The sequence below is a fragment of the Choristoneura fumiferana genome, chromosome 14, assembly GCF_025370935.1.
Source record: "Choristoneura fumiferana chromosome 14, NRCan_CFum_1, whole genome shotgun sequence".
Lineage (NCBI taxonomy): Eukaryota > Metazoa > Arthropoda > Insecta > Lepidoptera > Tortricidae > Choristoneura > Choristoneura fumiferana.
This window is the reverse complement of record NC_133485.1, coordinates 7,112,882-7,139,099: the sequence shown is the minus strand read 5'-3', so window position 1 is coordinate 7,139,099 and position 26,218 is coordinate 7,112,882. Positions and strand designations below refer to the sequence as shown.

Sequence of the window (26,218 nt, the reverse complement as noted above, 5' to 3'; positions counted from 1 at the left end):
CCTCGCTCCGAGGCCGCGCAAGTGGAGACGCTGCCAAAGGCACGGCTTAGACTGAGGCTCCTTTGAGCACGGCCAAAAAACCGACAAAATATGGCTCGGCTCGCGGTGCTCGGCCTGAGGCTGCTCTAATGGAAACGCGGCTTACTTGTAGAAAAAAATTTTCAAGGTTTTTGAAGTCGGTTAAATTTTTTGTTATTTTTTTTTTGCATTTTGTTCCTACGTATAAGAAGCATCATCACACTACAGCTTGATGCTACACTTTAAACATAACAAAGAGCTGTGTCCTTGATAGTATTATGCATCTTCGGTCGTAATTATACTCATACATCCTGTGACACTAACAAGCTTGTGACGCCAGTTGCTTCGCTAAAAAACAATTAGTAAACCTTAGCTAACTAAAACGGGACAACTTTAACGAAAACTTAACGAATTGCTAAGCGACGATAGTTTGAACTGTTATTATCGAGGCTAATTTCATTTAACTATAAGGTAATTTGACGCGTATTCGTCAGTTTTGATTTGAATTGACGTGTGATTTGGATCACAGGCGTCCTACGTAAACAAGTAGACAAATATGTAGGTATGTAACTACTGGCTTTACACTACACTGTTTGTAATACATGTTTGAAAACATTGGTTGTCCAGGAATCTTAACAATATACTGCGGATCGCAGTGACAGTGACGTAAGTAGGTACGAGTAAGTAAGTGTCTTGTGAGTAAGTAAGTGGTCTTCAGAAAAGTAATTAAACCGGACGATCAAAATATATTTTTTCCTTTAGGGTGCTTTAGCACTATTCTACTTTTATTCCTGCTTTTGTTTAATAAATCGAGAAGAAATATTGATGTACAAGTCTATGAGATATTATATTTTACAAACTGAAATTTAAGTCCGAAAGGTGTGGTATACCAACAATGGTGCGATATTTTAAATTTCCGCGAGTTTCCCTTCAAGAGTCAATTGAAGTTGATCACTTGCAAGTCCGGAGTGGGGGAAGGGGGTGATGTCTGGCCGAAGCTGCGATCAGTCACTGTCAAGTTGTCGATGGCTAAAGACGTCTAGGCGTAGCTGAGTTTTATCGTTAACGATATCAATTCGTGTTTTTAATCGAAAATTTGCTGTGTAAGTAATAGGATTTGAGGAAACATATTTCACACGTTTTGGATGGTTTAGAAAGATGGAGCTTCTTGAAAACAAATTTGTTCTATTTTTTAGCAATTTGCACAACTTCTTTGTTGTTGAGAAGCGAGAGTTTCTTGACACGTCGTTTATTATTTTACGAGGTCTTTGGGATTTCATTTCATAAAGCGCTAGTTTTCGGAATAAAAGGATTAAAATTCATTATATAAAATGTATAGAACTAAATATGGCGACTGTGATTTCTAACAAAAGAATATACCTACAGGTTCTACATCAAACACTAAAACGTTGAAACGCTCTCGTTCTCCCGGCATCTTATTCAGCGTGTCAAATACGCTGTATCGTTATCATTCAATTTCATCGACGTCACCCGACGGTCCACAGAGAATTTATTACTTCACTGATTTTTCCAATTGCTCGAAATGCTTCCGAACGAGATTTATAAGACATTCTCTGACAAAGAGTCACGTAATTCTACTGCAAAACGCCGGTGACCCGTGCGAGTTCTTTCGAGATGCGAAAAATTAAACGACAACTAAATAAGAGATTCCTTTGATCATTACTATCTTTTCAAAGGTAGCTTTATTGTTCCTTTGAAATATTATTACCTACTGAGTACAGCTTATTATTTATCAGATCATAGCAGCCACCTCAAAAATATTGTTAAGCACAACTAAGGATGGTCCTTGGTATGTATAACCCAAGTAACAAAAATATGCTGCATACGCGACCTTAATGTTAAGTCAATAAAGTTGTGTACACATATTTTTGTAACTTTGTATCGATCTTTTTGTAGTTGACTGTATAAAAAAAATACGTCATTATTGATATATGTATACAAAATGTTAAGGGAATTCCATCGTAGCTAGGCGTCCGTGCCGACGTCAAAATTGATAACGTTAAAATACAAACAATAACTTCGGCGTAGATAGAAATACCTGATATTTGTTTCCTTATCGGCATCCGGACAAAACAAAAAGTTACCAGGCGCCCAGATGCTAAAGGAACGTACAATCAAAGACTAGTTCTCCACAAAGTCAGACGGCTGACTGTGCTTGACTGCTGGTTTTTCTATCGAACCGTGACTTTTTGTCGAGCCAAGCCTGATTTACATGCTGCACCAAATGCTTTTTCAGAAACAGCATACTTGCGCTGCAAATTCAAAATACTCTCAATATTTTAATAAAATATATTTCAAAGTCGCTGTAACTCACTTCACAAATTTACATACAGAACTAGTAAAGTACAATCTCGCCGAGACAAACGTACTTCATGATAAGGATGAAAAGTTCGTTTTGTCTTAAAACCCTCTATATTCTAAGGTATGGTTTCTTGAAACAAAATATCTTGTTTTCGAACTTTTGAACTCGACTTTAGGGATAAAGCGAAAACCGCTAGCTTTAGTGTAATGATATCGAACAATAGATGTCTTGTCATTGCTTCATCAGTATTCAATTGTACGGCATTCGATCTCCGGAAGAGCTGTCAGTTCCGTCTTCCGACTATCAATTATTATAATTAGTAGTCAGTTATCGACAGCAGAGCCATGTAGATGTTAAACACGCTTACTATGTTTCTGGGCAAATAATGCCGCTAAGGGTCATACACACATATTTCGCTTGGACATGCCAAAAGTCAGCACTAAATTTTTTTGTATTTTTATCATGCGAATGTAAGCTAATATAAGTTTGTTGACTAAACTCGTTAACTTTCCGTCCACAAAAACCTAATCAATATTATTTAATATCCTCGTGAATCATTGTCATAAGATTGAATATTTGAAAATTCAAAGAAGGTTAGGTAGGCTAGTAACGTATTATGAACTTGTGTAACTAACTCTACATAGTTTGTTACAAGGTAAATGGACACATATTTGCAAAGGCACACAAATGTGTCTACCTACGTTTTCTCTAACTTACGTGCATCTAAAGACACGGTTGATTTACTAAAGTAAATGGATTAACGTCTGTGCATGTGCTTCAGTTAAGGCTGCGTCAGCGAGTTAGGGAAGCATGAAGCCAGGCTTCCGTCAGACCCCCCCTCCAACCCACCACTTTATCAACACTTCTTTGTTTCAAGAAAGCGCTCTATTAAATATGTAGGCACTTGGATAGTTAGCCTTTCAAAAAGAGGGGTAGTTAAGAGGTTGAACATTGCAGAAAGGGATTTGAATATTATTGACTTTGTCGTTCAACTCTTTTGAGTTTGGTTACCTGCATCTTGTTTTTTACGTACTTTTCGCGGGTGCTGTTTAGGTATCTCATTACTCATTATACAAACAAAATTGGTTAAATAAGCTACGAAAGGCGACAAGTGACTATGTCAATTAGAAATAAAATGGCTTTAAGGGCTGATTTGAAAAAAATCCGCTTTACATTGGCTACAAAATGTAAATCAAAACGTCAGTTTTCGTGTCGCTAGTCGAGTTTATTAGGTTTTTAAAGATAGAATTATTTAGTCACAAATAAACGTCACCAAATCAGTGCGAGTAACTACCCGCATCCAATAAAAACGTCAAGTTTTCATTTTTCCGTAACTCAATTAAAAAGTTTTCCTTTACATACAAAAAAAGTATTCCCCAAATCCTTACAGTCCGCATCGGAGCGGAAATTAAACTTTGGTAAACTCTTTTTATTTCTTTACTTTCTGAACGAAATCGGTGATAGCTGCCATTTGTTAGGTCTTCAAACACGTCAGAAGGACGAACAATTGAAAGGGCCTTGTAAGCGCAGGGCTCGGCATTGTGTTCCAGGGCTGACAGGGCGGCGGGAAAAGGTCTCGTGAAAGAACTCCTTTGTATCTGCGATCAATTTGCCAAAGATATCGCCTGTGGTAGCGGCGGGTATCTTCACAATTTAAAGCCCGCGTTCAAGGTTGAGCAGGAATAAGTTTTTGCTGAAAAGTTTATTTTTAACACGGTTTTTGATGTCATTGTCATTGGAGTTACTAAAGAATATCGCCCATGAATATACCATATGAACCAACAATTGAACGATCAAAATTAATTTTAATATGGTTTATTAAATAAAGTAATAGTAAAGTATTCTAACAGGCCATTTATATATCACTTGTTTTCAGGCCATTTATATATCACTTGTTTTCGAAAAAACTGCATAAGCAATAATAAATTCAAAAGGCGACATTTGATTGCAAATGATCACGAAACTGAACTTTCAGACAAATCCAGCTACTAAGAACTAGTCTAGCGTTTACGATAGTAGGTGATAATCTAACCTTTAGACACAGTGTGCTTCGATAAGTGAATTTCTACCTACGATACTTAGTGCTAGGAGATTAGAATTAAAATGTATGATATTGAAATATGGAATGAGGAACCAATTTTAGAAGAACTGGAGTGATTCGAAGCTCAAAGGTGGGTCATTTTTTGTAATTTTAGCGTATAGTAAGGAATAGGGTTGTGGAATAGAATCTGAAAAATCGTGACGGATAAATCTAAGCATTTTGGGACATGTCCGGACACGTCCAAACGGATGGTAGACCTAACTAGAGACGAGAAAATGCAGCGCTTGCCGCAATGAAGGTGGGCTACCGTAGTGTGTCTGTGTTTGCTTGCCCCTTCACAATAACCATTGTACGACTAACTTTTCACATCGTAAAGTTATTGCTGGTCCGGGAAACAATATACTTTGCCTGTGTGGCTTCTAGTCTACTAAAGCGTAGTTTTGCAGAGAAAATCTCTTAGAGGTTTAACTAGACATTTAAAAAATAAAGACATGGGACAATTGACACCTATTCTACACTCTTGAGGCAAAAGGTGATAACTGAAAAAATATACCTTAGTTATTTATACGGCTATCGGATATCTCAGGGGACCGAAGAGCTGGCAGTTTCCTCGCACAACGTGTACCTAAAATAAGCATTGCTATACAGCGAGGAAATGCTGCCAGCATCTTTGGGTCCATCTCGCGGGGGGGCACTTTACATTTTTTTTCTAGTTATAGTTTAGTTATTAGTTTGTTTTACTTTTAGTAATACTTTTAAATTGAATTAATTTTAATTATAATGAAATACTTTATTTATATCAATTACGAGATAAAGTTTCAAAAACACAAATGTAATATCTTTTTATACCATCTGATGCAGAATGTCTTTACATAATGGTAGGTACCTATCAGTCAATGAGATACCGCCTTTGGCCTGAGGAGGGCAGAATTGACCTAGGCCCGAACTAAGCAAAGCTTTTACTATGGCTCTACGGATTAATATATTATTTATAGAGATAAACATATTAGACATCCTAGACTCGAGAGCAAACATTCGTAATTTTCATACAAGTATTGCAAATATCTGCCCGACTGAGGATCGAAACCTGGTTCTCAAGCTTCGTAGTCTGGTTCTCTAACCACTCATCATTTACTCTTTATTATTGAGATCTCATTAATAATCTACTTGGATAAGATGTTATTCCCTGAAACTTGAAAATGATGAGCAACACTCTAATTCGATTAAGAGGTATGTTCGTCCCGTCCTATTCTAACATAATATTTGCTTCGACAACGTATTTACATAAGATACCTACGTACAATCAATATAATCCATTAGAGATACCAAATAAGGCAAACATGGTGACATAGGTCTAGGCATTACAATGTTAGTACACATGTTAACTTAATAAATAAGATTAGGTATGGTCTTGGCCTGTCTGCCTAAAGGTTACTGACCTTTAATCATACAATCAATCTAATGCTTCACAAATTGAATAGCCTCCACGAGGCCTTTTTAATGCGAGGTTTTGCGAACGTCCTAAGCTTGATTATAATTTTGTATTTATCAATAGGCTGAATATTGGATAGATTTTAATCGATCGTATTATTATTTCTGGTAGGTAGGTATTGAGGAGGTGGTTGAGATTCATAGTATGCATTTTATTTTATATAATGACCCGGATAACTCACGTCTTAAATTGAGTTTAGCTCGACATGTTTCGGCTATTAGCCCGAAACATGTCGAGCTAAACTCGATTTAAGACGTGAGTTATCCGGGTCATTATATAAAATATGAGTGAGTCTCACGGTAGTTTCAAGTATGCATTTTGCTAGCATTTTGGGAAAATTAATTACTCTGCTTGAAACAATATGTTTCACATGTTTTCGAATTATTTAACGTGAAGGTAAATCAATCTTTAAACTTGCTTCACCGTGCTTTACTCAATGTATGAGCAACTATTACCAACCTCCAACCAATTATTAGTAGGATTAAGTACTTAAATAAAAATCTCAAAAATACTGGCCACCAACAATTACTTTCAAAAATTAGAAGAATATTTTATCTGCTCATATGGCTTTCTTTACAGTTTATTTCAAAAAACGTCTTAAACTATTTAAGAAAAAAACTAATTAATATAAAATAATAAAAATGAATACTAATAATCTTTGACATCAATTTAAAAAAATATTGCTAATATATCTTAGAATTAAAGATTTACCTGGACTTATTTTGTCCTGATCAAATTAAATTATCAACACCTCTTGCATAAAATAGCTTTGGTACTTTTCAGTAACAGCTCTAGTCTAGCCAACAAAGAAGAGGCCTCTAGCGGCCGAGTGTCTGCTTTAAGTCAATAGTCTACCCTCTCGAGAGCTTCAAGTCGGCACCGCCATTATATATTCTGAGCTAGCCACCTTTCAAGATTAATTTGATGCCTAATGTGTGATTGCTTTATGTATTATGCATTGGTGACTAACGCTGCTATTTATGTGGTAATAACTTTGATGCTTATGGCCTGATATGGCTTTGCGGACCGTGGAAGTAAGTCGTGTTAAGATATACCCCGATTTGTGTTAGAGAGAGAGAGAGAGAGAGAGAAACATTTATTTACACATATTCGATACACATAAAAATACATTAGAGGGAAAGAATATAAAGTTGACATAGAATAGTATATAGACCGTTTTTTTGCCGGACACCCCCGTCTGGCGATTTAGCCATACAACACCGCAAGTCCGGCAAAAACAAACGGTTCGTTGTCCGGTGAAACGACGGACGTCTACAAGCGGTCTCACGGTTTTTTTTTTCACTTTTTACAGGTAAGTTCTAATGTGAAGTGGATAGATGGCGATATCGCTTGCGTGCGCGTCAGAATGCGTTCTGGTAAGTCACAAATACGGAATCCAATCCCGGGACGTCGGACTATGTCGGATACCGGGATCCCCGGATTAATTCATACTAAAAATCTAATCGAACCTGACTACGAAGATCGCTTGCGTGCGCGTCAGAATGCGTTCTGGTAAGTCACAAATACGGAATCCAATCCCGGGACGTCGGACTATGTCGGATACCGGGATCCCCGGATTAATTCATACTAAAAATCCCACTGGACCGACTAACGACCGGACGACCGGATAGCCCAGTGGTTAGAGAACCTGACTACGAAGCTTGAGGTCCTGGGTTCGATTCCCGGTCGGGGCAGATATTTGTATGAATAATACGAGCGTTTGTTCTCGAGTCTTGGGTGTTTAATATGTATTAAAGTATATATTTATCTATATAAGTGTGTTTATCCGTTGCCTTAGTACCCATAGTACGGAACTAGAGGGCTAAAAGACAGGCGAAATATAGCTAGATGGCGTAAGTATCGTGAGGTTTATTTGACGGTCCAGTCTTGCTCGCAATTGGCTAATAATTATTCACTGGGTTCACTTCACAAATGACGATAATTGGGTAGTTTCCTGGGTAAAAAAAAAATCTATTATATTTAGTCCGTCAGTTAGATTATAAGAAAATATTGGAACCTTTTTTTTGTCAATGAAATAAGATATTATGACAAAGATGAAACGCGCCAAAGTTCGGGAGTGAGGACCCGCGCGGAACTTTAACTGGCTAACTTTAATATCTTTATCATTTTTTGTTTCATTTACGAAAGAAAACATATTATGTGTCCAATATTTTCTAATAATCTATGAACTGACATGTTTTAGAACACTCTCCTGGTGACTAGTCTAGGTATCTTTTAAGCTGCTACGAGGTAAATGGGTCAATCAACTTTTTTACCGACACTAATCTGTCCGCGACATTTTTCAAACAATTACAGTTTTTTGTAAGTAGACATGTTTTTTTCTTTTAATAGATGGTGTACATGAATACATGCCGTCCTTCGTAAGTTCAACATATTAAACCATGAAATATCTTGTTGGAAGTATGATTTTTTGGTAACGCCAGAGTCAATTTTGGTAACGCAGGAGACGCCCAAAGTGTCGGTAAAATAGTTTTGGCCCAAATACCACTAAAGCTTGAAACACACGAAACACACAGAGAGCGGTGGCGGAGCGGTGCGGCGCGGCGCGGAGGCGGTACCGTTTGTAATATTCGAGCTAACATGAAAGAGGGCACACGGAATACTACGCGGGAAATAAGCGTCCCGCGGCATTCTGTGTGGCCGCTTTCACGTTAGCTCGAATATTACAACCGGTACCGCCTCCGCGCCGCGCCGCACCGGTCAGTGTGTTTCTAGCTTTAAGTGTGTAAAGGTAAAAAACTTAGAACATTACCTGTTGTATATATGTAGTAGTAACGTGTCCGTATAGATAAGTCGACGTTCCATATTCGAAAAATGACTTAAGTCCCACATCAATTCCGTGCACTACTACATACAACAGGTCATCTTCTTAAGTGTTTTACCGATACACACCTATTATAGCTGCCATAAAAAATATTAACAATCAAAAACTTAAAGAGACCAATCACAAATCCTGTTTTTTTCCCGGTATATTTATTTAACAATTGTAAATAAAATGTAGGTAGAACCAAATATCTACACGTTTGAATGGAACTCTGGGCTCGCATGGTAGGTAATTACAGTCCAGGCTCTCTCGTTCTGAGAGGACTCCTGTGCACAGCATGTTGTTTTACATTTAAATAAGCACATTTTCGACAGATTATGTTCATAGGTTGTATATCACATCACTTACAGCATTTAAGTGGGAATCAGTGTTAGCTGATTGCATGACTAGTTAATTACTGCCTATGTTACGTAACTAATTAGTATTATTAACACCACTTCGCTTCGGTCACGCTATGGTGCATGGCGTGTGAACGAAAATTTAAACAACTTTAAATAAATTTGCGAAAATTAGAGTCGAACAAAATTAGGACTATTTTCTGGCTGACCTAGATTAAAAATGGAAAAGTTTGTGTTACGACGAATTTATATTTTGACTATGTTTAGTTTGTTTCACAAGCAAAGAGAAGAAAATGTTAATGTTAAATGTAAATTTGCTTGTTACTCGTTCACGTTAAAACTGCTTGACGAATTTGGATGAAATTTGGTATGAAGATAAGTGGACATCTGGCATAACACATAGGCTACTTTTGTCCTCATATTCTCGCGGGATAAAATCCTAAGCGTGATAGTCAATATGATCATCATCGACCTAACTTAGTCCACTGTTGGACATAGGCCTCTCCAATTGCACGCCACTGAGCATGATCCTTGGCCACTTTCATCCAGTTCATGCCAGCTACCTTGCGAAGATTATCGCTCCACGTAGTCTGAGGGCGTCCCACGCCGCGCTTATAGTATTAGTAGGGATTTTACAAACAAGGTAGGTAAATTTAGTTTTTAGTGTCTCAAATTATTACTATTACCCTCTGTTTCACCATCCATTGTTTAAATTTATTTCACGGATAAATGTGATGCCGTCTCTGTTTTTTATGTTCGAATAGACGGAGATAGGATCACATTTATCCGTCAAATAAAATTTATCAATGGGTGGTAAAACAGCCCCTTATACTTACATACGTGCATGTACAGTCACCAGCACTAATATCTGACACAACAAAGTATGCATAAATATCTGATACGACTATTTCTAGGGCCGGAAGGATCTCTCAGATATTCTTGCACACTCTGCTGTGATAGATATATGAAGGTGACTCTACCATACGCCGCCGCTATCTATAGGTACAAAGCAGACTCGTCGTTTAGCCAAAACTTTAGAAAGATATAGCTTTACATACTATTAGGTACTATTACACATAATTCTAACATCATTATCGACAACGAGTTACCTATATTGTATATGAATAAAATCGCTATAAAACTGCAATAAAACTGCAATACGGTCGGCGACGCAACGGAAACGCTTCGTTAAAGAGCGGAACTCCCTCAACTCCCGCCGCAAACTGTCTGCTGTATAAACTTTTGTTGCTGGCTATACATTTAATATCGTACGGGGAATCGTATAGCTTTGAAAGTTAAGGGTTATAAGTTAAGTTTACGTGATTTATTATGGAAAGCCTTTTGAAAATTGCCTGATTGTGTAAAATTAATGAATTATGAACTGACTACTCAGTTAATTTCATTTCCCTATTTTAACCAAATAATACGGAGATTATTGAAAAATCTTTTGTGAAATAATATCAAGTGTCCATTTTTTTAGTTAATTTAATTTAGAAGATTGAATAAAGTAAACCTTTAAATATCTGGAGGATGATCTGGACGCCTTTCTTCGCAGCTGGTCAGAGATCGCCCAAGAACGGGTAGAGTGGAGGACATGGGGGGAGGCCTTTGCCCAGCAGTGGGACCCTCTACAGGCTTAAAATAAAAAAAGAGCGTCTCTTATTATTATAAAAATATTGATGCCTGTAATCGGAAACGATCGAAATATGCCAAATTAAAAATAATTGACCTTGAAGTTTGAAACTTAAAAACATACAATATCGTAGTAAATACGTACCCACATTATATGCTACGCCGTAGCAGACGTAGCGCTGCGAATCAAACATTCAGCATTTCATAAAGTGCTCCGAGTTATGTTTCGTGGGCGGAATACGATGGCTTCGGGTCTGGACTATATATAGTATATCCACTCGACGTTATAGATACAGATGTAGATATCAGATACTTTGGCACATGTGTTTATTACATTTGCTCTGCGACAATGCTGCCAAGAAGGTCGATGACCTGTCGCGTCACGTCTTATGGAGCTCATTTATCTCAACAATATTTAAAATACTTGAACAGTTTTCTCCAGAGAAATACGTCTTCGAGATGAGAGCCGAGTTATGAGGACATTGGAACTAATGAAGTTTGTTTCACGTACGTTGGTGCGAGAGTTATAACATTTAGGTATAGGTATGGATTATTTAAGTTTAATAACAAGTTTTCATAGTGGGGTTCCGTATATAAATTTGACGAATGACGAATTTTATAGGTAGTCCCTTTCGTCATTGTTACAATAACTACAACAACAACTACATTAGATACTTATCTGGCACCGTCTAAGAGCTCGTTACTGGTCTAGGAGCTGGGTACCGTCTAAAAAGCGAGTAAAGCTGGTACAAAGTAGCTGTACATACTCGGCGCGCGTGGGAATGTGATCAAATCGAAATCTCTTATTTCTTAAATCGCACTTAGTCGGGTCTAAGAGGCAAATCTATGCTTGGAATAATACATAATTATTAATGCTGTATAAAAAATATGATGAGACAGACTGTAGCCTAAATTCAATTTAAGGTATGACGCAAACAAATATTTTTTCATAAAAGAGGTGCTCATCGCCTTATCCCATTTCTTACAAACAAGGTTATAAAACGGTAACTCTTAATATCTGTCAACTGTACTTTATCTCGCCTTAAATATAAAGGTAAAATCGCGTTACATTTTTTCAAGACTAATAACTCAGTAGATAGTATCGCTCCTCTAGATAGCAGTAAAATAAGCCAAATTGGGCCATTCCTTTGGCCGTGTCTACTTTTATGGGGCCTATTCTAGGCTTCCCACTTCCTCGCCGAGATAACATCGATCCATTATTATACGACGGTTTTGCTATCCCACCCGTTTTATAAAGCGATAACATCTGGTGAACTAATTTGGTTGCGAGATTGACTTGCTATTTGTCATTCTTTTCAATCACGTTTCAATCATTTTCTACATAAAAGCAACCACGAACAACCAGCAGCAGAAGTGGATGAGCGGTTACGGTGTTCAAAATGTAAAATGATCTACATTGACTCTACTCCCAAGATCATTTTGAGCACCACAACTGTTCATCTACTTTTGCTGCTGACTGTTTAAGCCGGACTCGTGCATGAAAGATTTTATACCAAAGTAAAACAACTATTATGTATTAAATTCGTTGATGGAAATAGGTTTCTTGTACGGAGACTCTTTTAATTTTGATTCATTATTTATTATTATAATCTGTGACAATTTCACGTGCGCTCTGAACCGATAAGGTTGGGTATTGCTTACCTGAAAAAAATTCATGTACTTATGTACTTACCTCTGTTTTCTGACTGCTTACTATATTTTGGTGTATAGTAAAGATACACTGTAGTGTACCTATTGTATTGTGCTTAACTGTCACGGTTCAAAAGATATCACGCAGATACAGACGGGCGGTAGAGTCTTAGTAATAGAGTCCCGTTGGCAGCCTTTGGGTATACGGTATCCTAAAAACGACTGCATATCTCTATCCACAAACTTCTTACGTTCAAAACTTCTAAATCCATTTGTAGATTATCACTATTCATTCAGCTATCTAGTGACAGGGCTCCGTTCCCAAGCAGAACTGAGTCTGTAGTAGATGTATTCGAGTAAAATCGACTATAAAGTTCACAACGATTCCCCCTGTCAGCCGCAGGCAAGAATGAACGAACGAGATATTGTGCGTTTTCGTCACTTCACCCCACCCACCCTTCAACCCCCCTCGTCGTTTGCTTGCAATGACGTAATCTTTAAAGGCGATAACTAATCTTCCTAATTAATCTTTTCCTTGATGAGTTAAACAAATGAGCGGAGTGGGCAGGCTTCGCGATTGTGGGCATAAATTTCTTCGTGTTATGGTTGATTTTGGTGTATTAACAAGCGTTCTTGTCAGTTAAGAGAGCTGTTCCTCGTGTAATGTAACAGTTAGTACTTTTACAAGTCTTGAAATAATTTTATGCCGCTACGGATTTTATATCTACCCGTTTTTCCGGAGAGTGTCAAATGCTATAAATAAATTACACGTCGCGTGTTTTTGAAGTTGAAAATTATAAGGTCGAGCATTAAGATTAGCCTAAGATAATTTCTATCTCAATTTCTTTGTTCTGACTAGACCTTCAAAATTGCACCTAACCTTTGAAAGTCATTAAACGCTTCATCCATTTAAATAGCAAATCATTGGCACACCATCAGAGTTATATTTAACTAGATAGGTATTAATACTGAGTGCCCTGGAGAAAACATTTCAGCGTAATATAACGAAATCACTGGATTATATAGAGTTGTCGAAACAACCAGACGGGCCAAAGGAAAGCTTTTGGAGCGAATGAACTCCGGTCTCAGAAACTTGTACGTCCCTTGCGATACAAACGTGGAGCAACTCTGGACTCTATGTAAATTTGCTGAAACTTGACCTGTTTGATATTACTAATCTTTACTTTATCGTGCTGACGCCAAAAATCAATGTTGTTAGGAAATCGGTAGATTGCTTTGCAGCTTTACTCAGTCCTTGTTAAGGCTTAAGACGACGTCAAAATGTCTCTATAAATGTACAGAATTAAAGGGTCACTTTGTATGCCCAATAGTGTACGTTCAAATTAGAATGCCAAAGAGAATCATCAAAATAAACTCACTGCAATCGTTATTATATGCGGTTAATTGATATAATTCGCGCAAACAAATGATTCTCAGATGAATATCAAACTGCTGAACCGCATAATTGGTTTTTGATTAATATTCTTAACGTTCTTATTATTTAAAATGGCGTTAATCTGCACAAGACATGTGTGTTTCGCTTTTCGCTTCATTAATCTTTTTTTATACGGTTCAATCTGGTTCAATGGACTTGACACGATCACGACAACGTTGTTGTCAAAAAGTTATAATATTTCGTACTGTTTAAGATAAGGCGTTTTTAAGTATCTAGAATTTAAAGAATTCCTGTTTGAACATTTACGAAATTCATTCAAGTTACCTATTTGTCTTGGAAACCGGTGTAAATAATTATTTTAATTTAGTCGTTTAGTTTACCTTTAATGTTTTTTATTTTATTTTGAGGCCTATGCTGAAAACGAGTTTAAGTATATTTTATGATTTAAATTGAAGTTTTGTTCCCGAAGAAAACAGAGAGTTTGTTCAAGAGAAGCTCGATATTTCAGCACAGTTACTTAAAACATTGAGTTTATGGTTATCGGTGATAAGTACCTCGTCTTTAAACGTATAATGTGGGATTATTTACAGTCTGTATCTCGTCGTGTCCTTCCGCCATTCTTTGTCATTGTCCGACTAATCCAAATGAAGCTGAAATAAACGAGCGAATGACGATTACGTCACAATACTTATGAAAATTAAATTGCTATGTATTTGGTGCTATGTATTGTAATAAATAGTAGGACACTTAAAAACTCAGCTCATTTATTGGTATCTCCAACCAGCTGATCAAGGCTGATCGCCCACAGCCATTTAATTATTGATACCACGTTCAATTGTTTTATGCAAGTAATTCCAATTAAATAACCTTTCAAATTGTTATCTCAATTTTAACACTGGCGTGTTATCGGAACTGTCAGGGGGTATATTCACGAGTGAAATAATTATCGGTAACAAGTGCCTACGGATCGACAAAAGACTTAATTGGGCGACAATTAACGAATGCGTATCGCGATTGTGTTTTATGAGGGAACAGTCAGTTTGGTGCTAATTCGCGTACGGATGTGACGTCTCTTAAAACAGTAGCTGTATTTGAAGGGTCCACGGAAAGAACATGCCTAGTAATCTTTTTTTTTAATTGAGATTTTAATCTCAAAATGTAGACCTCGCAAAGTACTATGACTTACCTTATTAATAACTCTAAATTTTGAGATTTAAATCTCAATTAAAAAAAAGGTTACTAAGCATGTTCTTTCCGTGGACCCTTCAAATACAGCTACTGTTTTATGAGACGTCACATCCGTACGCGGATTGAGCAACAAACTGACCGATGACTGATGACTTGCCTTACCTGAATGAAATAATCTGAAAGCAATAAATATATTTTTATAACTTTTAAATAAACCTTCCTCTGTTATTTAAGCGCAAACTCGTCGACATGTGCATTCTTCCCATCTTAACCTACGGCGCCCAGACTTGGTCATTGACTGAAGCTCAAAAGTTCAAGCTTAAGGTTTGCCAACGAGCAATGGAGCGCAGTATTCTGGGAGTTCGAAGAACTGATCGAATCAGAAACACGGCACTGCGCTCCAAAACCCGTATAACCGATGTGGGTGTCAAGACCGCCAAGCTGAAGTGGGACTGGGCTGGACATGTCTGCCGCATGCATCCAGACCGATGGTCACGAATCGTTACCGAATGGGTTCCGAAGGATGGTCAAAGGAGCAGAGGCAGACCCAAGAGGAGATGGCGGGACGACCTGAGCGCTTTTCAGCTCGATTGGCAGGCGCATGCTCATGATAGGGAAGATTGGCGAAAGAAAGGGGAGGTCTTTGCCCAGCAGTGGGACATATTACAGGCTACATAAAAAAATGCTAACCATAGTAATTGTTCGTGATTTATTGCTGACTGTTAAAGAGTTGCTTAGGTGATTAGACACGTTTTTTCCGTGGACCCTTCTTGTTTACTGCAAATGCTCGAATATTGCAAATTATATCTGAAGTATCAAAAATGTATAAAAGTTAGAGTACTAACATTATTTCCAATAATTGGACAACTAGGAAGTGTCGAATTTAATTGCATGAAACAAAACATAGTTAAGGACCATTTTTATCAAATCAGCTATGAAATGAAAGGTAAAATCGGTTCATCCTAATACTACATAGGTGAAACTTTCCCTCACCCTTTACCCTTTTAAGCCTTGGGGTTTAAAAATAGAAGGAAAAGTATGAATAAACGGCTGATAAGAATCCACAATGAACAAGACAGATTGTATCTATATTTCTTTATACCAAAAGTAGCCGTATTTTATACTTACAAGTTCAATGTTCACATTTAGTTTCATTTGTAGGTGTGGAAAAGATCCAACCCACGCAATGCTGACAAACCTAATGTAGTTATAGCTTTATGTTAGGGTAATCAACACTTGCTCTAGTTGCGTGTGTAGAGGTTTTAAAAGTATAGTTAATTTCTGGTACAATAGTGTCACATGAGAGCATTATAATACCGTTTACGCATTTTTTGCGTTTGGCAACAAACCTCCTATATCGAAAAAGAATGAGTTAAATGAATTTTAAAATATGTATGTCACCATTTAAAATAAAACGTCAACTATTTTTTGTCTTTATGTTTATAAATACTTTTGAAATAATGAGAATCAATTTATAAAGATTTTGAGCAGTTAACGGTGTATAATAAAATAACACAAAAGAATAAAGAATAGACTTTATCACAGAAAATCGAAACAACATATAATGTTCTTATTGAAAATATACGTGTGTAAAAAGATTCGACGTTCACAGATCCACTATGTCCTTAGGATACTTCTATTTTATTTATTTATACAGAACAATTTCCTACATGATATACAGCAGCACCTCGTGTACCTGCTGAGAAATTTTACTCTATGATCTCTTAAAGCCAACTATGTTCTTTGATTGGTATGAATACCGGCTTTTCAACGTGCACTGTGTTTACAATAGGCACGGTCTTATAAATTGGTACAGTTTTTATAATTGGTACTTCTTTGATGACTGGTACTTCGTGAAATATTGGTACTTTCTCGACATGATGGTGATGGATTGTATGGACGTTGTAGGGAAGGTGGACCTTGATGCTGAAACAAATAAAAAAATAGTTATTTTTGTCTAAGTTGTTTAAAATCTGAACAGAAATAGATAAAGTTTTAGAAAAAAGTATTCTTTTGCAAAATATTTGGCATGTTTATGCATTTTACGTCAAAAATGCTGTAGATATGAAAAAACTAATAAATTTTTGTACGATTTGAACCTTACAATAAGATTGCTTGTATTAGTTTCGGCCGTTGGATTGTTTTATAAAGTGAAATGAATAAATGTATACCTACACATTTTTGCAGTCCAGTGGTAACGCTGCTTATTTGTAAAAAACAATAATTGTTTTTTTAGGTTTCCTTTTGTTTTGTGCAAGGCAAGTTGTCTTGAATGCAATTAAGTAAGTCCCTCATGAACGGTCTTAGATCAAAAGATTAAATCACTAAATCGGGATTATAGAAAGCAGTTCTATACCATGTTGCCACTATTTCATCCTAGGTTAGCAGTTAACTTCAGAGCTATGTAGTTACATTTAGTCCGACCAAGTCGGTCTAAGACAATGTTTAAATATACTTAGCACATGCAGATCAAATTTTGTTAGGAAGTGGTAAACTACAAGGCCAAGGCCAAGAAGGGGTTCAAGGCTAGAGTGAATAGGCTGTTACTCGTACTAAACCAGTGAGATACACCTTTGGCCTCATCTGCACTTAACATCAGATGAGACAGGGGTCAATCACGGTCAATTTTATGTATTAAAAAAACTTTATAGAAATTTCATACAAAAAGTACCTATGTTATTTACAACTTTAATTAGTTTCACCAGTTCTCTGCAATCAAATCTTAGAAGTCTTTGACCCATTTCGAGTGGTCACGGTCAGACTGACATAAAATTTCACATATTTATGTATGCTCGGTGAAAATAAAATAATCTGGCAGGAAAATTTGGGTGGTTTGGCCAGGATCACCTCCGCAGGGCGGAACTCTTCAACAGTTCATAATATCGACTTGAAACTTGGTACGGATAGATTTCCGGTAGTCTGGTTGTTATAACACTTCTGGCGCGTAGGTACCTAAAGTCACAGAAAGTGCGGGTTCCAATCCCGTCTGGCGATCTAAAAATCTTTTTCGTTATTAAATAACCTTAAATTTTTTGTTGAGGGAACGTATTGATTATAAAAAAAAACAAAAAAGCTGGTATTTAAAATTACTATATAAAAACTTTTTTTTGTTTTAGTTTTACTGTTGACGGTAGACTCCCTACTGCTACATTTCTACTATATTCCCAAAACTACGATTGTTTTTCACACTAATGTGGACCTTCGTCTGGTTTTCCGTGGACGCCTTGGTGGACACTTTGGGAACTTGTGTTTTACTTTGGGAACTTGTGTTTTACTGGTTTTAAAAGTATAAGTTTTATGATAGAATTTTACGTAAATTCGCTAGTCATAATAATTAATATCACAATTTCGTCGAGAAAGTCAAAGGTCCTAATATTTCAAGTTCAAATCGAGTTCTAATATTTTATTCATGGAATTGTGTCCTTCATAGAGCAGTGATTTAGAAAGTTTATTTCTACTAATGGCTTTTTAATCGCAAAAGCTTTACATGTAGAAATGTATAACAAGTTTAGTTTATTTAATGATTAAACTATTTTAGTTCTTTATGACTTTTTCATAGTCGAAACATAAAGATACAACATGTTTGGTAGAGTCAGCAGCAAACAATGACATGCGTGCATGCATGATTGGACCTAAATTTTAAAAATAACCAAAAGTAAAGCGTTACAAATGAAGCATTTTTTGGCCACTGGCGAGCAGGTCGTTTTTTAAATCTCACCCTTGAAAATAACATCAGGATCCTTTCGACTGCCATAATTTAATAAGTCATAATGTAATGTTAGTCATAATCTTATTTCTCGCTGAAACCATACATTTTTGATAAATGTTTAAATGGTCACCTGTAGAACTCTACAAGTTAGGTTTGATTTATAACAATTTTGAAAAATAAATGGTTTCAGAGAAAAAAATACTTATGTCAAACTTTACATTGTAACAAACCTTACATTATGATTTACAATTTTTGACCAGTCGCTATAGACCCTAAAATTCAAAGGTGGTAAAATTTTGTGTATTGTTGAAAATAACCCTCACATTTTTCGGTACCTCAAGTTTTAATTCAGAATTAAAAAAAATGGCCTCCATTCTCCATTTGTGATGACGTCAGTGGGCCCTTAAAATGTTTCTCCTAGTAGACTTTTAGGTTCAAACAGCGATATGAATATAGTTGTGAATTTCCACAAAATTACAACCTTATATATAACAATAAGAATTAAATTAATAAAACTATCTATAGGAGTCATTGTATTGTAAACTTAAAATACTTACATAAAATAAAAACTAAATCTAAAGCTAAAACAAATTATTTAAAGAGAGGGGCTCTGGCAAGGTCCCGAAGATGCTGGCAGCGTTTCCTCTTTGAATAGCCAAGCTAATTCTTTGTCCGACGAAGCTGCTAGCTGTGAATTATATATCAATAGTACTTACTGCGTCTTGCTTGGGTCTGGTTCTGGTACTGGTGAAGCGACGACCAAATGGCATGCTAACGCAGCGACCAAAAGTATCTACAACAAACAAACACACGTTAGGAAGACGATTTTTCTTGCTATGTTTTTAATACCTTCTTATAAATTTAACGAGCTAAACGTCTGCGGATTAAACAATAAATCTAGAATTTCAACTTTCGTGACAAATTAAATATTTCAGGCACATGTAATTCTTGAAAAATATACAATATGTTTTGTAGAAAAACTAGCAAGAAATAGAAATCTTATTTTAACATCAATCCATCAGTCATTTTATTCAATACTGAGGTTGAATAAAAGAAAACTTTTTACCAATAACTTAATGATAAAAATATTTTCGACCAATCTCTTGTCACAGTTGGTTTTTACAGGCTTTTATTTAACTTGTTTTTTTTAGAGCGTTAGCCGATGGATTAACTTGAAGTTTGGAACAAGCATAAGGTCAGCAAAACTTATACTGAAAATTAAATTTTTACATAAATAAAATATGGATAGTACTGAATACAATTTAGATTTAGAAATATAGGACTTATTTATTAATATTTTCATCATCATTATCATCCCAGCCTATATACGTCCCACTGCAGGGCAGAGGCCTCCTCTCAGAACAAGAGAACTTGGGCCATAGTTCCCACGCGGGCCCAGTGCGGATTGGGAACTTCACACGCACAATTGAATTGCTTCGCAGGTTTGTGCAGGTTTCCTCACGATGTTTTCCTTCAACGCAAAGGTCGTGGTAAATTTCAAATGTAATTCCGAACATGAATTTCGAAAAACTCAGAGGTGCGAGAAGTGGGTGGATTAATGTATAATATAGGACTCCTTAGGGATCGAACATAATATTTAAAAACAATACTTACAGCAACGTTCTTCATGTCGGCAGCTGTCTTCGTATGTCCATCTATGCGTGCGCGCGCGCTTAATATTTACAATGGTTGTGCAAGCTGTCACGGTTCCTGGCCGCACGTTACTGTATTGCCCTCATTGCAGGATGAATATTTATTTAGTGGTAGGTACAGTTGAAGAAACTGAATCAAGAGTAGAACCATTTCACAATACAATTCACGATGATCCCTTTGGCAGATGTGTAGAATATTTAGAAAGGATTTTAAAACTATTAGCTTCTTAGAACCATTTCCACGTCATTATTACTCGACGGAACCTAATAAGTTATTAGATTTTTGTCTACGGGTGTACCTAAATAGTTACAGCGCGAACTCCAGACACAAAACACTTCTAACAGTCTCAAAATCACGGGTAAAGCGAAAAAAATGCAGATGTTAATGTGGAAATGTAGTCTAATGTCATTATAAAAATATTTTAATAGTAAATTAATTATGGTTAGTTAAATTAAAATTTTATAGGGCTAAAGGTCTATGGAACCCTAAAATTCAATTAAGGCTGACATGAATGTGTGTAGTTGAAATAAAATGCTGTTAGATTAACTTTGCCTTAATATCATCCTCTACTTATTATTTGAGTGTAATAAACATTCGTTTTATTTGCTTCACTGACACTGCATAACCTGCATGCAAAACAATCTATTTCTGAACTCGAGCGCATAATTTATAGTTAATTAAAACCTGTCGTACTCGTAAAATTCCGATTATAATGTGTCTATTGAGACATGCATGTGCAAGAGTGTATTGCATTCTGATAGTTCAATGTAGTTTCACTTGCACAGGGTGCCAAGGATACCATTCAATAATTATTCGATAGGTGCGGTAGTAACAGTCCTAGTAACATCAAATAGTTTTACGCAAGTACATAAACAATGACATAAAAAAAAGTTAAAAGCTGTTTATTTCAATAAAAAAAATACACGTACATTTCATTAATTAACTACTAATCCTTAATTAATAGGATTGTTGCAGTCAATGTTTATAATTTTACTTGATTATTTGGAATGAATGGATACAATAATTATAATTTTAATATTTTACTCTGAGTAGGTAGGTATACAATTTAAATACGATTAAATTTAAAAAAAAAATTATATACGATTGTATTCACTACTATTTTAGCAATAAATTGTCCTGGGTGAAATTATAAGTATTATTCATACCGGTTGTGACCTGTAATAATGAGCAAAAAATTAAAACATAGATCGCCCTCGTCAAACTGAGCAACATTAGTTCAGCGACTTTTAGAAATAATGGAGTCTTTGAATTTTCCTTTTTTCATACAAATTAAATACTGCTATCAATGTACGCCATCCTAAAACAAAACTGACGTCGCCTGTCACGCTACAAACATCAATTATTTCGCTTTACATTGCTTCTTCGAATAAACTTAAAAGTGTAATAAAAAATAAAAACTAATTATTTTTAAAAGTCACTGAAGTAATGTTGTTCAGTTTTGAGGAGTGTGATCTATGTTTTAGTTATTTGCTCATATTACAGGCCACACCCGGTATATCCTGATATATTGTTTTACCTTTGGATTAGTTTGGTTTTTAGTTTAAAAGTGAAAGTAATTATTGCCGCGGCTTCGCCTACGTGGAACAATAATAACAAGCTAGCTCCATATTCCGTGAGAATTTTGAAAAGCTTTTCTTAGTGCAACTCTGTCATACTCAAGGTATCTATATGTGTGTCTGTGCCAGTCTGTCACTCGCATTAGTCCTTCATAGGTATAGATTTAGACTTTTTAGGTACCTACGAGTATAGAAGGTTGAAACTTGATTTTCATGTTTACCTTTTAATGAAGTTACGCATTTTTGCTCGTTTTTAGGGTTCCGGAGCCAAAATGGCAAAAACGGAACCCTTATAGTTTCACCATGTCTGTCTGTCTGTCTTGTCTGTCTGTCCGTCCGCGGCTTTGCTCAGGGACTATCAATGCTTTCTAGCATGCTGTAATTTTGCACGGATATATACGTAAAATATGCCGACACAATGGTACAAAAAAAATAAAAAAAAAAATTTAGGGTACGCTCCCATAGACGTAAAGCGGGGGTGATTTTTTTTCTCATCTAATCCTATATTGTGGGGTATCGTTGGATAGGTCTTTTAAAGCCATTAGGGGTTTGCTAAGACGATTTTTCGATTTAGTGATCGGTTTGCAAAATATTAAACTTTAAAGTGGAAATTTTCATTCAAATTGAGCGTCCTCCCCCCCTCTAAAATCTAAACCAGTGGGTGGAAAAATTTGAAAAAAATCAAGATGGTAGTAAGTATATCAAACTTACAAGGAAAACTATAACGGCTAAGTTTGCTTGATAATTATTAGTAGTTTAAGAGTAAATAGCACCCTAAGGTATAAAATATACCTAAACTTGGAAGATTCCGTATAAAATACGAAATCCTTAGTAAAATATGACTTAACTTTTTCGTAATGGCTACGGAACCCTATTTTGGGCGTGTCGGACACTCTCTTGGCCGGTTTTTTTTTACATACTTACTTAGCAATTATTCTATTTACAAAATAAGCAACTTTTTAACAATACATATCTATATTGCAAACTTGGAAATGAAAGTCTCTGATTCTATATTAACAGATGTGAAAAGATGCCCAAAGATGCCAAAGATCGAAATCCCAACAGACTGGACTGACCCGCATGAAAAAATTACCCCATACTACCCTGTACCCATCAAAGGGAGATACGGCTGCACGGAAAAGGGAAAAGGTGAAGTTTCGAAATGCACCCTGCCGTCCCGGGCAGAATAGCGAATGAGCACAATCAGAGGAATTTCCCTCGACGCGAACCTGCATTGCCGCTGTAACAATTGCTCAGCTCGACATTGGATCACTGCCTTTTGTTTTTTTTTTAACCGGGAGGATTTAAATGTATAAAGGATGATTGGTTTTAGTTGGCAAGTTTACATGAGAAGAAGCGTGCGTGCTCAATATTTAGTGTATTTGACAAAATGAAATTTATTGGTGAAATAAACTTTACATGATTGTTAAATTAAATAATCTTAACCGAAGCGTATGAAGACGAATTTGTTAACTATCCTGCAAAGTTTCGGTCTCGATCGTTTAATTGTTATAACTATAATAACACACGACTTGTCAAATTGTCGAGAATTCCTGTAAATAAACTGATTTAAGGAGTAGGTTATGAGTATACGTTATGAAATTATATTTTTTGAATTAAATAATCATTACTAGACCCTATGAGTGTGTGCAAATAGTGTTTTTTTACTCGTATTCTATACTAGCATTCCAATTATAATTTTAAGTTACTAACACTTACTAAAATACACTAGCTCGAATTACAATAATTAAATTAGGTACACATGTTTCATGTTAATTCATTTTGTAACGAGCTTACTCGCACCACTAACACATGAACTTGTACTTTAACACGCCAGCAAATACGCAATGTTTATACTCGTAGCATTCACGAACAAAATGTGGTAAATAACATCTATCAATTTTAATGCATTTTATCCCGGAAATATTATAATACCTTTGATGTAAGCCTACCTCTAAAGCGCTTAACTATTTATTATTAAACATCACTAACGTTCATTAGTCGCACACAACGCGGTTACTTAACCTTTTTCCATATAAAGACTAAAACGCCAGGGGTCAACTGGTGTTGTTTTTTGTACGACACATTGAGCCCTGGTTGTTAGATATAGTAGGTGTATTTATAAAAGCTAGAGGTCCGTAAGTCGGTCTCTTTGAAGCGGGGCGAGCGGCTTACGACAGTAATCCGTCTCGGGTCAGTCAAGTAGCGTCACCTGTGCTCTGAGGCTTTTTTATTCAATCTCATACGTTCCTCGGTAAAAAGGAAACATTATTACGGAATTATAACAAACAATAGTAGTTTTGCTACTGTGTTCTGTGTTTCGTACGGTGAGTGGGAGATCCGGAGACCCAACTCTCCTCCCCCTTTCTCCCCCTTCTCTCCCCCTTTTAGGACCCCCTTAGGCCGGCAACGCACCCGCAGTTCTAATAATGCTGTAGGTGTCCATGGATGGCGGTGACCACTTACCATCAGGTGACCCGCATGCTCGTTTGCCAGCTATTTGACATAAAAAAAACAAAGCCGCGGTAGCAAAGTGATGGGAGCTATGGCCTCTCGTGTAGAGAATCCTGTCAAACCCCGGCTGGCACCTCTAGGTTTTTTAGAATCTGTTTTGTATTACTAAACAAAACAGACATGAAACTAACAGTTAAGTGGTGTACCTACACAGGCCAACTTGTCCCATAAAGGGATCTCTTTCAGGTTGCGTGTGATTAATAAGTGGATGGACCCCAATCTTTTTGTTGCCTAAGGTAAAGATGAAGATTTATAAACGCTTTCACAAAATTGTAGACAAAATTGCAACACTTGTTGAAATCTATTCGTTACTTATTTTTAGGGTTCCGTGTCTCACATGGAAAAATTGAACCCTTATAGCTTCTAGGATCACACTTCGGCCAGTTTGTCCTGTCTGTGTCAAGACCATTTTTCTCAGGAACGGCTGGAGTGGAGGTATCAGGCTGAAATTAATATCAAATACATACCTACTCAAGTCTATACTGTGTTAAAAATAAATTTGTGTTGAATAGGTACTTGTGATGTATAGATATCATTTAATAATATTGTAAATCTGTTTTAAAAAAAATATACCTCGTTGAGTTTCTTGCCGGATTCTTCTCAACAGAGGTTTTTCCGAACCGGTGGTAGATTTTTTTTGACATTCATAAGTGCTTGTTATAGCCTAAATTGAATAAAGATATTTTGACTTTTATACTAGTTCGTGAAGCAATGAACAAACCCAATTAATCCATATTGAAAAAAAAGGTATTTTCCCTGGAAAATACATTTCAAACAATCCAGAAAACGTTGAAATGTGTAACAATAAGTTACTCTTTTGTTACGATTTTTTTTATTTTCTGTCAACCCTAGGGGCAAAGTTTTTGAATGTGATATGTGAAATGGCAGTACACGGTAAGAGAGTGGAGTTTTGTGTCATAACAGAAATAATGCAGTTTCAGCTTTGACTGTGCCGTTATTTTTAATGCAGAGTTTTAGCACGCGAGTTTTGTCGGTCGGTGGCATGAAACTAAATTAGAATGCATAGTTCTGACCGCAACAAAATTAGTTTATTTTTAAATGCAGGTACATTTTTTACTTTTCCACAGGTGATCATAGGGCTGGCTTTTTCCTCGGTCAACGTATTGGCATTGCTATACAACGAGGAAACGCATCCAGCCTTATAGGAACCCTCCCCAATAGTAGCGATCCGGATGATATTTATAAATAAATATAGGTTTTCAGGTTTAGAATAAGTTATGTTTGTTCCATTTTTCTTTGTTTTTTATTATGACGTATTTCTTAGATATTGTGTGCTTATAAATATTTATTAAAGGTACTAAATTTTAATACGTCATCACAATATAGAAATACGAGCAGAATCAGCCAGTTAGTTGTAAAATTCTGCCATAAATTTAATAGACAGGAGATAAATCAATCGCGTGAATATTCCTATTTTGCGACTATCCCACAAATCACTCGGCCACCATGTTATCGGCAGACATATTATTCATCTCTAGTCATTTTTGACGATCCACTGCCGCCATATTTTTTTGTTACGGCTTTGTTTCGTGAATTATGTAAATATTATTTTTATTTAGCTGTGTTGTATTTTGGGTTCATAGCACAGGTTCACAGTGAATATATTGAAGACATGAAACGTTGTAAACCTGAGTATTTCTCAAAAAGTTGTCCCGTCATGAAATTTTCAAGAAATCAGTTTGTCAAGAAATTATTAACACTAAAGACGAGATCATAAAACATGAACTGCATAAAACATTCAAAATTTCTTGACGTCAGGAAAACGTCACGAAATCTTGTGAAGAAATGCAGGCACGCAATCGTAATTTTGTAACTACATCG

At 36.2% G+C, this 26,218-nt stretch overlaps 2 protein-coding genes across 5 annotated transcripts in view; one reads left to right on the top strand and one right to left on the bottom strand.

The window, feature by feature from the left end:
* The window catches only part of Sema1a (semaphorin 1a), a 462,244-nt gene that overhangs the window by 74,419 nt on the left and 361,607 nt on the right, over positions 1–26,218 (top strand). The gene's annotated exons all lie outside the window — the stretch shown is intronic.
* On the bottom strand, positions 16,445–20,266 carry LOC141435097 (uncharacterized). Its single transcript, XM_074097645.1, has 3 exons — positions 20,247–20,266; positions 19,349–19,425; positions 16,445–16,849 (listed from the first exon to the last, which is right to left on the bottom strand). The coding sequence occupies exons 1-3, from the start codon at positions 20,259–20,261 to the stop codon at positions 16,648–16,650; spliced, it is 294 nt and encodes a 97-aa protein (XP_073953746.1). The 5' UTR covers positions 20,262–20,266; the 3' UTR covers positions 16,445–16,647.